The sequence below is a fragment of the Sus scrofa genome, chromosome 4, assembly GCF_000003025.6.
Source record: "Sus scrofa isolate TJ Tabasco breed Duroc chromosome 4, Sscrofa11.1, whole genome shotgun sequence".
In the NCBI taxonomy this organism is placed as follows: Eukaryota; Metazoa; Chordata; class Mammalia; order Artiodactyla; family Suidae; genus Sus; species Sus scrofa.
In genome coordinates this window covers 123,947,281-123,961,550 of record NC_010446.5, presented here as the reverse complement: position 1 = coordinate 123,961,550, position 14,270 = coordinate 123,947,281, and the positions used below count along the sequence as shown (strand labels likewise).

The 14,270-nt window shown below is 38.1% G+C and overlaps 1 protein-coding gene across 15 annotated transcripts in view; it reads left to right on the top strand.

Moving 5' to 3' along the window:
• The window catches only part of CCDC18 (coiled-coil domain containing 18), a 172,711-nt gene that overhangs the window by 48,741 nt on the left and 109,700 nt on the right, over positions 1-14,270 (top strand). For 14 of the 15 annotated variants that reach the window (XM_021090190.1, XM_021090199.1, XM_021090200.1 and 11 more), the window contains 4 exons: positions 3,854-3,970; positions 7,800-7,967; positions 10,909-11,051; positions 13,875-14,038. In XM_021090190.1, coding sequence (XP_020945849.1) covers positions 3,854-3,970; positions 7,800-7,967; positions 10,909-11,051; positions 13,875-14,038 — 592 coding nt within the window. The remainder of the gene's footprint in view (positions 1-3,853; positions 3,971-7,799; positions 7,968-10,908; positions 11,052-13,874; positions 14,039-14,270) is intronic. The other variant, XM_021090194.1, reaches the window with a different exon arrangement.

Genomic DNA, 14,270 nt, shown 5'->3' with positions numbered 1-14,270 from the left:
TTAACTGCTGAGCCACGAAGGGAACTCTTGAGTTTTCTGTCGGTAGGAGAGTTACAAGGATCAGTTTAAAGTTATACCACTTATAAAATATGATTAATGAGAGCTGGAAGATGGATAGGAAAATTCTGAACCGGTAACCAAAAAAACAATAAACTAAAGCAATTACCTGCTATTAAATACAAAATCAAGAAGGTGCTTATTAGATTTAGAGATTTTATTTATTTTGTTTTGTTTTGCTTTTATTTTCCACTCTAAATTTTATTATTATTTTTCTCCCAAAGAAAGTCGTAAATGGGAAATCAGTAAACAGAAAAGACTTAGCTTTTGTTGAAAATAGGTAACCTAGAGCCCTACCTGGTTATGCCCAGAATATGCCCATGAGGAGGCTCTTTGGTTCAGCAGAGCAGTGTCTGTGTTTTGATTATATTCATTTGTGTGTGTGTGTGTGTGTGTGTGTATTTTTAAAAAATTTGTATATAGCGAATATATGTTTATTTGTATGAGATTCAAACTCTCAAGCTTTTTGTTCAGATAAATACAACAAAGTAGTAGATATTTGGGGTTTTATTAATTATTTATTAGTTTTAGGAGTTCCTGTCATGGCGCAGCAGAAATGAATCCAACTAGGAATCGTGAGGTTGTGGGTTCGGTCCCTGGCTTCACTCAGTGGGTTAAGGATCCAGCGTTGCCAGGAGCTGTGGTGTAGGTCGCAGATGCGGCTCAGATCCTGCGTTGCTGTGGCTGTGGTGTAGGCTGGCAGCTATAGCTCCAGTTAGACCCCTAGCCTGGGAACCTCCATATGCCATGAGTGCAGCCCTAAAAAGACCCCAAAAAAATTATTTATTAATTTTAATTAATTTATTTTTAATTAAATTTTACTTTGAAAGATTTCACACCTACAGAAAACTGAAAGAATGGTGCAGAGAACATCTGTGTACTTTTCACTGTCTGTAAATTCAGATCAGGTTGTACTCATTTTGTCACTCTCTGCACGCACATGCACGTGCCCTCTCGTGTGTGCACCACTCAGTCACACCACCACTCACACATTTCCTTGATCCAGTCTACCTGCAGGAAGGTTGCAGATGTCATAATACTTTACACCCTTAACACTTAAACTTGCATCTCCTATGAACAGAAACTTTCTCCTACCTGATTATACCATCTGTATGCACCAGAGAAAGTCAACATTAATTCAGTAACATCATTCAATACACTGTCCATACTGAAATTTTCAATTTAAAAATGTTCTTGATAATCTTGCCACTCAAAGCATGGTCTATGGATTAGTAGCATCCACATCCCCTGGGAGCTTGTTTGACTTGCAGAATATACAAGTCTTCTGCTGTGCCTCTGACCTCCTGAACAGAGCCGAAACGCAGGTAAAGCGTTAGAGGTGCCTCGGGGGACCTTTACTTCCAGGGTTGTACAGGCGAAGGGTAGGCACTTGGCCTGGTCCTGAGAGGGAGTAACTCCCTAAATTTTGAGCCCCAGATACCTCTTTGCCTTACCGTAGACCCAGAAATCTGTATTTCACTGGAGTGTCCATGTGGTTTGTATACACACTAAAACCTTGAGAAACACTGCTTTAGCTTGTTGCTTTTCTTTCCCCAGTTGAGGATTCAATCATGTCACATTTTACATTTGGCTTTTTAGATTCCCCTAAACTCACTGTCTCCTTTTTTTTTTTTTTCCCTTTTTATGGCCACACCTGCAGCATATGGAAGTTCCCAGGCTAGGGGTCAAATCAGAGCTGCAGATGCAGGCTTACCATACAGCCTCAGCAACACCAGTTCTGAGCCTCATCTGCACCCTTTGCCACAGCTTGCGGCAGTGCTGGATCCTTAACCCACTGAGGCAGGGATTCAGCCCACATCCTTGCAGACGCTACGTTGATTCTTAACCCACTGAGCCACAATACAAACTCCCATTGTCTCCTATTCTTCATGAAACTAAATCTTTGGAAAAGTCTCAGCACCCATACACACACATACCGCAAACGTAAACCCACTCAGTAGATTATACTGTGTTCTTTCCACTGCTTCATATCCAGAAGCACATGATGTCATACCACACCATTACTGGCATTGCCAGTCTTGACCTCTTATTCATGGTTGTTACTGCCAGAACTCACCATTTTAAGGGCACAATTTTTTCCTTTATGGTGAATAAGCACTGTGTGAGGTGGTTCTTTTGAGGCCATGTTGAAAGTCCTCTTCCTCAACAAACTTATAACCAGTGGTTTTAACATCTAGTGATGAATCTTGCCTGAGTGAGTTTTCATGTTGTTAATTTTTATCAGGTGTAATATTCTGACAGTCATAGATTTTATCTTTCTTTGTGTGGAAGATGATACAGCTGCCAATGCTCATTATGATGCTTAAGAAAGAAAAGTTGAAAATATTTATACGTTTCAGAAAACAATTAAAAAATTATTGTTATTATGGCAACAGTTTATTAACAATGATAATTATTCAATATTACAAACTTTTAAACTGTTAGCGGTTATGTTCAGAGGCTATAGGGACAGTCTTTGAAAACTGTATCTTAAAGATTCTCCTTTTAGAAATTAGAGTTGCAAAGATAATTTCATGATGTAGAACAGTATCTGCAAGAGGTATCATTTTTCTTTTTCTCCTAATCTTCTTGAAATTTCTTTCACGCTTTCCGCACCAAACACCTCACATCACCACTAGAACACTGTTAGCACTGAGGAGAAAAAAAACAAAACAAAAAAACACTCCTGAGAAGTTCAGAATTACCATAAAGAAAAGAACAAGAAACTTATTAATAGACGGGATGTAGAGCATGTAAGCACTTTAAAAAAAAAATTGTTCTTTGCTCATTTGTTCTTTAATGTTAAGGTACCTTGAGGCATTTGCAGCTCTGTGAATACTTGAACCAAATTACATCACTGCCTTTCAGAAAATGTTTTCACTGATTCAAAGCAAAAGCAACCTTTATCCTTCCAAAGTTTTTTTTTTCCCTAGCTGACCAAAACGTTTCATTTTCTTAGTAACTTCAGCATGTTCAGAATATTTACACTATAGCATTGTTAGCACAATACATGACTTTGTACTCTGTTATTTTTCTGATCAAAGGAACTTAAGGAATAGGTTTAAATACTACTTTTTAGGTCAATATTTTAGGGTGTCTGGCCTGCAGGTCCTTGACAATTGACCCCAGTCTATCTTGCCGATCTCATCTCCCTAGTACCTCTCTCTTAACAAATTCGTGCTTTTGGTACCCTAAGCTCCTGCCAACGTCTTACCATTCTTTTCATACTACCTAGTCTCTGAATATACTTCCTCTTTCCTAGAATGCCCTTCTTCACTAGTTCATGTCCTATTTTTTCTTTAGGACTCCAGAATCTGGCTTCCTCTTTGATTTCCTAGTTTGCAATAGTAATTAGTTTTTTATTTTTTAAAAATCTTTTGCCTTCTTGGGCCCACACCTATGGTATACGGAAGTTCCCAGTCTAGGGGTTGAATCAGAGCTGTAGCCGCTGGCCTATGCCACAGCCACAGCAACCCCAGATCCGAGCCTTGTCTGTGCCCTACACCACAGCTCACGGCAATGCCGGATCCTTAACCCACTGAGCAAGGCCAGGAATTGAACCTGTGACCTCATGGATGCTAGTTAGATTCCTTTCCACTGAGCCACGATGGAAATCCCCTAATTAGTTTTTTAAATAAATCTCTTCTTTAATAGCATTTTATATTCTAAGTTGGACTGTATAGTTGCTTTTTAAAGCCATGAGGTAACATTGAGATTACTCTGTAAAATATTGAGCATATAATAAGCATTCATTAATATATGTTGATTTTCCTTTTTTTGCTTTTTTCCTGCTTAGGTCAGACAGCTAGATTCGGCATTGGAAATTTGTAAGGAAGAACTAGCTTTACATTTGAACCAATTGGAAGGAAATAAAGAAAAGTTTGAAAAACAGCTAAAGAAGAAATCTGAAGAGGTAAATTAACATTTCCTTTAAATATAGTATATTTTTCAAGTGATTTTTTTCAGATATTTTCAAGATACTTTAAAAGTATGTTTGTGTATAGTTGATATAAAAAAATTTCCAGGCGTTCCCGTTGTAGCACAGCAGAAACAAATCCGATTGGGAACCATGAGGTTGAGGGTTTGATCCCTGGCCTCGCGCAGTGGGTTGAGGATCCGATGTTGCCGTGAGCTGTGGTGTGGGTCGCAGATGTGGCTCGGATCTGTGGTTGCTGTGGCTGTGGCATAGGCCAGTGGCTACAGCTCTGCTTCAACCCCCTAGACTAGGAACTTCCGTATACCGTGGGTGTGGGCCTAAGAAGACAAAAAGACAAAACAAACAAATTTCCAGTAAAACCTAAATTTGAATTTTATATTCTTTAAGAAACAGATATTATATGACGTATAAAATATAAAATATGATACTTTAAGATTCTAATTATTTTTAGGGAATCAGGAAATTAAATTATTGATCTCAGAGTAATTTTTTTTTTCTTTTTTTTGGCTTTTTAGGGCTGTATCTGGGGCATGTGGATGTTCCCAGGCTAGGGGTCAGAGCTGTAGCTGCTGGCCTACACCACAGCCACAGCAACACCAGATCTGAGCCACATCTGCAACATACACCACAGCTCATGTCAATGCCAGATCCTTAACCCACTGAACAGGGCCAGGGAGCAAACCCACATCCTCATGGGTACTAGTTGGATTCGTTTCCGATGAGCCACGACAAGAACTCCCAGTTCAGAATTTTTAACTGAAATTATTATGCTAGTGGGGCTGGATTACTGAAATTCATTTTTAAATTGACCTTATGTGGTATGGCTTTCTTAGTGTTTTGGTTAGGCCTTATCTTTTTCTAATGTTTTTTCTTATTTTAATACTTTGTCCATTTTTTTCTTTGATAGGAAAGTAAGTATAAGACATTCATGAAAGGAAAAGAATAGTATTTAAATTTATCTTGTAGGCAAGTAAGTTCTACATAAAATAAATTTCTGCAGAGATGTAATCTGCGGTTTTCTTAGGAGCTAGTGGAAAAACAAAATAGATGTTACTGACACATATTTGCACTGAATAAATTATTTTCATTCAGACAAAATTAAGTAAAACAGATTGGCATTAAAAAGTATTATAATAGTAATAATACTGGAAATTGGTCGGGAGTTCCTGCTATGGTGTTGTCTCTGAGGCAGCACGGATTTGATCCACACATCCAGCAATGCCATAGCTGCCACATAGGTCGCAGCTGCGACTCAGATTTGATCCCTGGCCTGGGAACTTCCATATTCCATGGATATACCCAAAAAAGGAAAAAGAAAAAGAGAGAAATTAGTTAGTTGCCTGTTATATCTAAGGTTCTCTGAGTTTACAGTGTCATCATATAATGAAGAAGTTTGAAATTTAAGTGCTTCTTATAATATACAAAGAATATTTGGCCCTTAAGACTTTCATAATGCTGCTAAATGTTTAGCTGCTGGATAATCAGAAAAAAGGACCAAATCAGGATTCTCCTTCACTATTTCTTAGGAGTTTAAAATTACTTTCTTCTGGAGTGATATTTATTAGAAAGATAGTTTGCTTTAAGGGATGGGTTTATTTTCCTTCATTTTCAAAATGGTTATTAAATAAGCAAAAATAAGAAACTTTTTAAAGATTTACCTACAATTTACTCTCTAATACTAATACTCTCTAAAACTTGTCACTTTTCTATTTGCCTGAATGTTTTTCATGATTATATTAATGAAATGTGGTTCTTTTTTAAAATTAACTTTATTTTGTAAGATTTTATATTTGCTATTATCTTTTGAATTATGATTTTAAATGGTTGCGTCTTTTAAAATCAGATTTTTTTTTTCTCTTTGCTTTTTAGGGACGCACCTGCAGCATATGGAGGTTTCCAAGCCAGGGGTCTAATCGAAGCTACAGCTGCTAGCCTGTGCCAGAGCCACAGCAATGCCAGATCTGAGCCGCATTCACAGCCTACACCACAGCTCACAGCAATGCCGGATCCTCAACCCACTGATCAAGGCCAGGTATCGAACCTGCAACCTCATGGTTCCTAGTCGGATTCATTTCCACTGCACCACGACGGAAACTCCTAAAATCAGATTTATATGTCATAATTTAGTAAACCTTCCCCTTACTTTTAGCAGCAGGCCAAGAATGTTAAATATATTAAATAAAGGAGTTCCTGTTGTGGCTCTGCAGTAACTAACCAGACTAATGTCCATGAGGATGCGTGTTTGATCCCTGGCCCCACTCAGTGCATTAAGGATCTGTCATTGCTGCAAGCTGCAGTGTAGGTTGTAGACTGGGCTCAGACCTGGCATTGCTGTGGCTATAGCTGTGGCATAGGCCAGCAGTTGCAGCTCCAGTTAAATCCCTAGACTGGGAACTTCCATATGCCTTGGGTGCAGCCCTAGAAAGACAGGGGGGAAAAAGAAATATATATGTATGTATATATAATAAATTTTGCTGTATTCTTTATACAGTTTTAAAATTGTACAGCTTTTAGGATTTGGATTGCTTTGACAAACAGCATTTTTTTTTCCTTCTTAATAGGTTCTCCAAGATAAGTTTAAAGGTATCATTTAAAACAATTTTGGGGACCAGAATATTCAAGGCCTAAATATTTGGAATGAATGAGTGTAATTACTTAGTTGATATTATTACTCTTTTTTTTAATTTTTAATTTTTTGCTTTTTTTTTTTTTAGGTCTGCACCCACAGCATATGGAGGTTCCCAGGCTAGGGGTCTAATTGGAGCTATAGCTGCCGGCCTATGCCGCAGCTTCAGCAAAGCCAGATCCAAGCCAGGTCTGTGACCTACACCACAGCTCATGGCAATGCTGGATCCTTAACCCACTGAGTGAGGCCAGGGATCAAACCCGAAACCTCATTGTTCCTGCTTGGATTTGTTTCCGCTGTGCCATGACGGGAACTCCTTCTTTTTTTTTTTTTTTTTTTTTTTTGCCACCCTGAGGCATATGAAGCTCACAGGCCACAGATCAGATCTGAGCCACAGTTGCAACTTATGCTGCATCTGCAGGAACTCCAGATTCTTAACCCACTGTGCCAGGCTAGGGCCCAAACCTTCATCCCAGTGCTCGAGAGACTCTGCTGATCCAGTTATGCTGTATCAGGAACTCCATTATTATTACTCTTTTAAGTGTTTTTTGGAGCATAAATGTTTAAGAGTGCCTTGCTGGGATATTATTTTACAAACAAGGGCAATAATAGCAACAATAATAATATACTAAATAGCACCTAACATTTGTGCCGTGTTTTCATGGCTATAATTTATTATCAATAAGAGGAAAAGATGGAGTGTGAAGAAATCCATGGCTTGCTGTGTTCTCTCTCTTGTTCTGGAGAAGTCACACAGAATATGTTCCTTTCTGTAGCAGTGAAATGTGACCACGTGTGTGCAGTACTTCTGCCCAGGGAAGCCTGCTTATGACTGGGAGTTCAAGGTTTTTGATTGGGGGTGGTCTTATGGGGACACCTGTAAGTATCAAAATTCCAAACTCTTGGAAGGAAGGTATGATTCAGTGCCCTAGCCAGGGAAAACAATCTCAACATTTAGGGAATGTTTCAAAAGCCACATTCCCAGACATCACCTGAGAGCCAGGCTTGCTTACAAGCCCATCAGAAATATGAGCCCAGCCCTTCCACATAATAAATTATAGCTGTGAATACAGTTGTCCCACATGGCAAGTAAGGATAATTATCGCTACAGTGAGGTAGACAGCATTGACATTTTGTTGCATTTTATTTAAAATATGTCACAATGTATATATTTGTTAGATATATTGTTTACAGAAAGAGCTGAAGATTAAAAATCACAGTCTTCAAGAGACTGCTGAGCAAAATGTTGTTCTGCAGCATAGTCTTCAACAACAGCAGCAGATGTTACAACAAGAGACAATTAGAAACGGAGAGCTAGAAGACCTTCAAACTAAACTTGAAAAACAGGTATATGTTATTGGTTTCATGAAATATAAATTTTTTAAATTGGTAATACTTTTTTTGCTAGTTATATAAACTGTTATTTAACCTCAAAGATACCACATTTAAGAAAGAATCTAAGCTAACATTGTAAAATGGGTAAAGTTTTATTTCTATGTCATGTGACCATGGAATACCATGGGCACATTTTGTTGCTCTGTAGAACTTAATTATGATTTTGTCTTCTTTATTTAATTTCTCTTTTCTTTTTGGACCTGGATATAATACCTATCTGAATCATAGCCCCCAATTTCTTTTTGGATCAGGACATGCATGATAACCCTTAAAGAAATGCCAAGCAATGCACTAAAAGAAAAATCCCAAAAGAAACTACTGATTTTCAAAAATAAATTATTACTCTAAAGAAAGAGGAAATTTTATGCTAGAATCTAATCTTTTCTCTTTCATTCATTACCAAATTATTCTTACAGATATTTAACATTTTTCTTCTATTTTTCTCTTATCAAATTTTATAGAAAAGTATAAACTAGAAAATGATAGTTCCCTGTAATCCACTACACCTCATCTTTTCGTCACTTGATGCCTTTTTAATTTATGTATTCTAAATTCATCTTCGGCCTCTCTAGTGGAACTAAAGGATCTCTTCTCTGTACATGCAAACATATCAGGCAGGTATTCTGTATTTTCTTTTTCAAAGACATCTGTCCTTGGAGTTCCCATTATGTCTCAGTGGAAATGAATCTGACTAGCATCCATGAAGACACAGGTTCAATCCCTGACTTCGCTAGTGGGTTAAGGATACGGCATTGCTGTGAGCTTGGTGTAGGTTGCAGACACGGCTCAGATCCTGCATTGCTGTGGTTGTGGTTAGGCCAGTGGCTACAGCTCTGATTCGACCCCAATCAGAGGGAACCTCCGTATGCTGTGGGTACAGCCCTAAAAAGACAGAAAAAAAAGACATCTGTCCTGTGGCTCTCTTCTGTTCAAGTCTAGACCTGCTCTTTGCTGTGCTTGATCTACAGCTTCATCTTGGATTCTTTCTCTCACCTGTGTTTGATTCCCACTTTCTAAATCCTTTGTCATTGACTTTGGTTTCTATAGTATTGGTTATAATTCTTACTCTTTCTAAAATTGTTTTCATTTCTGCAGTGGTTTTATGGTTTTCTTCTGAGTTTTTTTTTTCCTTAAGTTTGTTCATTTGTGTTTTTCATTTGGTGAGTTTCTTTCTTTATGATCTTTGTTTTAAGAGATTTTTTTGGTTTTCTCTAATTTCTTTGAGGGTCTAAAGTTTATGTCTAAAAATTACTTCAGTATTTGGAACAAATTTTCCAGTATGTATTTTTTCTACTTTTTATGCATGTTCCGCTCACACAGTTTCCATGTTGGATTCATTCATATTCCTTAGAGTCCTTCTGCTTGTGAATATGCCATTTACACACTGCAGACTGCAGACTGGGTTTCTACGGTTCCCTTCCCTTTTTACGTGGGTACTATTGTCACTTTATACTTGGAACTTGAGGCGAGGATGTCGATTTTAATGATTTATAATCTGTACTTAGTTCCTCAGTGAGAAGCTTTAGAAGAGCAGGGAAGATATTAAAGTCATTAGTCAGATACTAACTTTGAGATCACAGCCATGTAAATGTTCATTGAAAACATGGAGTGGCTGAGGTTGACTATGGAGAGAATATGGAATGAGGGGTGAGATGACTGACTTTGACAGAGTTCTGAAGGATGCAGCACATGGAAGTCAAAGCAGATGTTTCATGAAATAAGGGATGATGATCCGAGTCATGGGATACTGCAATGAGTGTCAAGCAAATCGAGGGCTGAGCATAGAATTAGCAGCAGGGAAGCGGTTGGTGACATAGTGTAGTTTCTGTAGAGTGGCCAGATTGCTGTGGGTTGAGGAATGAATGAGAAGTGAGAAAAATGATACAAGCATAGAAAAATATGAGAAGTTAACTATGAAGAGGAGGGAAGAAAGGAGATAGTAGTTGGAGGGAGGTAGAGGTATGAAGCAAAGCTTTTGATGATAGGAAGGTCTTGAACATGTTTTAATGCTGATATGAAGAAACCAGAAGAAAGAGAAATTGAAGGTAACAGCAGAGAATAGAGGTATTCAGCAATATGAAGTTCCTGAGAAAGTTGAACACCTAGAACACCTATGAAGCAATTTGACTTACAAAGAAGGAAGAATACCTCCTTCAATGTAGTAAAACAGAAAGAAGAATGAATAGGAGCAAATGCAGGTTTCAGTGTTTGAGGGCAGATGGGAATTGAGGAATCCTTCACTGAATCAGCCAATTTGTGAAGAAGGAAAGCAACATAGTTTGACAAGAGTAGAAAGAAGATTTCAAACGAGAATAATGAAAAGAGGAACATTTACATTATTTGGCACAGTTCTTATAAGTCCTATTTTAGTGCTATGATATGGTCATGTCTATAAATTTGCATATGAATGGAATATCCTTATTATTAAAAGTTAAGTTTGGAGTTTCCATCATGGCTCAGCGGTTGGTGAGTCTGACTAGCATCCATGAGGACAAAGGTTCGATCCATGGCCTTGCTCAGTGGGTAAAGGATCCGGCGTTGCCATGAACTGTGGTGTAGGTTGAAGATGTGGCTTGGGTCCAGTGTTGCTGTGGCTGTGGTGTAGGCCAGCAGCTACAGCTCCGATTTGACCCCTAGCCTGGGAACCTCCATGTGCTGCAGGTGTGGCCCTAAAAAAGCACACACACACACACAAATAAATAAAATAAAATAAAATAAAAAATAAAAGTTAAGTTTGCTTTTGTATTTCCACAATGTTGCTTCTTGGTCTATACTTTTTGCAATGACATCTTGAAACTGAGTGTAGGCTAGGCTACAATTAGATAAATATTTTTCTTCTGAAGAATGTTGAGCTGTGTCTATTTAAAGTACTTACTGACAATTGCTTTATAAGGTATCAAAACTGGAACAAGAGCTTCAGAAACAAAGGGAAAGTTCAACTGAAAAACTGAGAAAAATGGAGGAGAAATGTGAAGCAGCCACATATGAAGCAGATTTAAAAAGGCAAAAAGTTATTGAACTTACTGGTACTGCCAGGTAAAATGAATGTTATTTTTATTTGTCTTCCTGCTTCAACATTAGTAGTATTTGAATTTCAATATCAGCAAATGTTCAGCGAAGCATTTGCGTGAGGAAATTTCTCCCCAGTTTGTGTTTCTATATCCCTCATTATGCCTTTTTGTACTATAGTTTAGTATCCTTTGCCCTCCGACTATAATTGTAAGTTCCTTAAGGTCAGGATAATATATGGTTTATTTTACACAAATTCCCAACAATTAACATAGTTTCTTATATGTCATAGTCACTGAGCAACTGTTGCATTGTGAATAATATTAAAATTGGCAGGAAAAGATGAAATATACGATATTTTCGTGGGTTCTAAATGTTTATGGGAAGGAGTAACTTAATAGAAGAAAACAGTGGTTCTCAGCATTGACTGAACGTTACAATCACCCTAAACGAGCTCACGTTGTAATGCAGAGGAAGCAAATCCAACTAGCATCCATGAGATGCGGGTTTGACCCCGGGCCCTACACAAGGATCTAGTGTTGCCATAAGCTGTGTTATAGGTCATAGACGCAGCTTGGATCCTGCGTTGCTGTGGCTGTGGTGTAGGCCAGCGGCTGTAGCTCCGATTCAGCCCTTAGCCTGAGACTTCCATATGCTGCAGGTGTGGCCCTAAAAAGCAAAAAAATAAAATAAAATAAAATCACCTGAGGAACTTTAAAAAATACTGATGGCTATGTCCCATCTCTAAAGATCATGACTTGACATGGCTAGGTTGGGCCTAGACATCAATAGATCAAGAAAGGGAACTGTGAGCTGAAAGTTATACCTAGCTTCCCCAGACCTCTTTTGTTTTGTAGACAAGAGTTGACATAATAATATACTCTTAATTAGCACACCATTCAGCCAGCAGGAGTCGAGTTAACTTAGGCATTTGAGCTTAAAGCACAGCATCCTCAGACTCCCTCTGCCCCTCTGACAGGAGCGCAGGCCTTTGTGCTCGAAGGAGCAGCTTGCTTCCTTGGATGTCCCCACCTCTCTCAGTGGGGTCAAGAGGATACCCTGTGTTTATGGCTAAGACCAAAGTTCCTCAGACCTTCTTTCTTCCAATGACACTTGTCTGTCCACTAACACAGCCTCACCACCGGTGTGTACCTTAATTCCACAAAAACTCAGCCCATTATAACTTTATCCTTTCTTGTGCCAGACACCACATGAAACATCCAATTTACAGGCGTTCGATTTACCTTCACATCATACCGAGTCCCAAAAAATCTCCTCATGTATTTTCTTCCCTTCTCCCCCCCCCACCCCCCCCCGCCCCCGGTCTGGGCTTCTGAAAGATTTTCACTGTGTCCTTAGGAATTCAGTCCTTCCTGTGCGAGATCCCCTATATTCTTTTCTCTTGCTCTAACAGAAATCTTACTCCCCTCTGAGGACATTGCTTCTTCCCCTGCAGCCCTCTAAAGTAAACTCTTTTCCCCACAGCTCTTGTCCCGCGGGGCTGAGATGTGGAATTGCGTAGCGTACACTGTAAATCTCGGGTCGTCAAATCACAGCATCCATTATTGCTGACACCTGCAGGCTACCTGACTTCCTGCTTCACTCTCCAACACGACACCTGCCATTACTCTTGGAGACTTGAGTATACATCCATCTAGCTGGTCCTCAGCCACTCGCTCACTTGATTTACCCTAGATCTTATCATTTCCCTTTTCTCCAGTATTTCAACATAATCTGAATACTATGCTTCTACTCCTGTATTATTACCTCTTTCCCTTTAATACTCCAAATTCAGCAATTCTTTGATCAAACTAGGACCTCTAATCAATCAGTTTCACCACTGTCTTGTTCCCTCATGCCCTTTTCCCCTCTCTTTACCTAGCTTAAATTCTGGTTAGTCATTAAAATCACTTATTTGCACATACCCACAACTCCCTTACATCTCTTACTTTTGTGGTACACAGAAGCAAAAATCCAACTCAAACTAATTCATGGTTGCGTTTTTACAGAGACTGGAGAAAAACATAACCACATTTACTTTGATCAATCTTACTTTAAATCCATAACTTAGAAAACTTTAGGCATTTTCTTAATGCTGGCTCACAATCACAATATTACTCATTCTTTTACACTTTTGCCTTTTATTTCAAAACTAGTAATCCCTCCCCAATCCTTGCTGTCACTAATGATCTTGCTTTCTGTTTCACTAAGAAAATCGAAATAATTGTTTCTTTTCTCACTCCCACTCTTTGACTTATGGTTAAAAACTCTTTTATTCATTATGGCTAATAGACACATTCAATGATAAAAATAAGTTCTAATTATGAGTAGGAAGCTTATGAACTAGATGAATAAATTTCATAAAAAAGATATATCCTAGTTCCAAGATCTTCTCTCCATGAAGCAGAGCTTTTCTGTTTCCTCTGTTCCAACTATTGCTTCTTTCACTTTTGAAACTACAGTTTATAAAATGGTTATTAGAGTTTAAAAAGGCATTAGAGTTAAAATATATCTGTTATGTATCTCCTTGGTGGATCTGTTTTATAATTAACATATCTTCAGTTAGAAAGAACTAATTCATTGAGCACCTGCAGTGTGCCTGCCAGGCAGAATACTAGGCAAACACACCATACGGTTGTATTTAGTGGTAGGTAATAATTGGTGCAGGATTGCAGTCTTGCAGTTGGATCATTTTTAACAGTATAATATCGGTGATTAGGGTTCTTATTAGACATTTTGCTGATATTTATCCTTGTATAACTTATAGATGTTCAGTCAGATAAGTCAGTTGATTCTGAGTTTCCAATTTATTACTTATTACTTGTTTTATTATTTTTTATTTTTAATTAGGCAAGTAAAACTTGAGATGGATCAGTATAAAGAAGAGCTCTCTAAAATGGAAAAAGAAATAATGCACCTAAAACGAGATGGAGAAAATAAAGCAATGCATCTCTCTCAGTTAGACATGGTATTAGAACAGACTAAGACAGAACTAGATAAGAAAACAAATGCTGGTAAGCAGCAGGTTAGCTGAGCTTAGCTGCCTGCATATATGTATTTTTTAAAGTGGAATAAAGTGAGAATTTGAGATGAGGGGGGAGGGACAGTCAGTGGTATTTTACCTCTTATAGATGAATAAAATTGAATATTCTTAATTATAATTATTTACAAAGTTCTGAATAACAATAGTTTATATATAGTTAAGTGTTATGCTCTGCTTTTACACAACATTGTAAATCAACTATA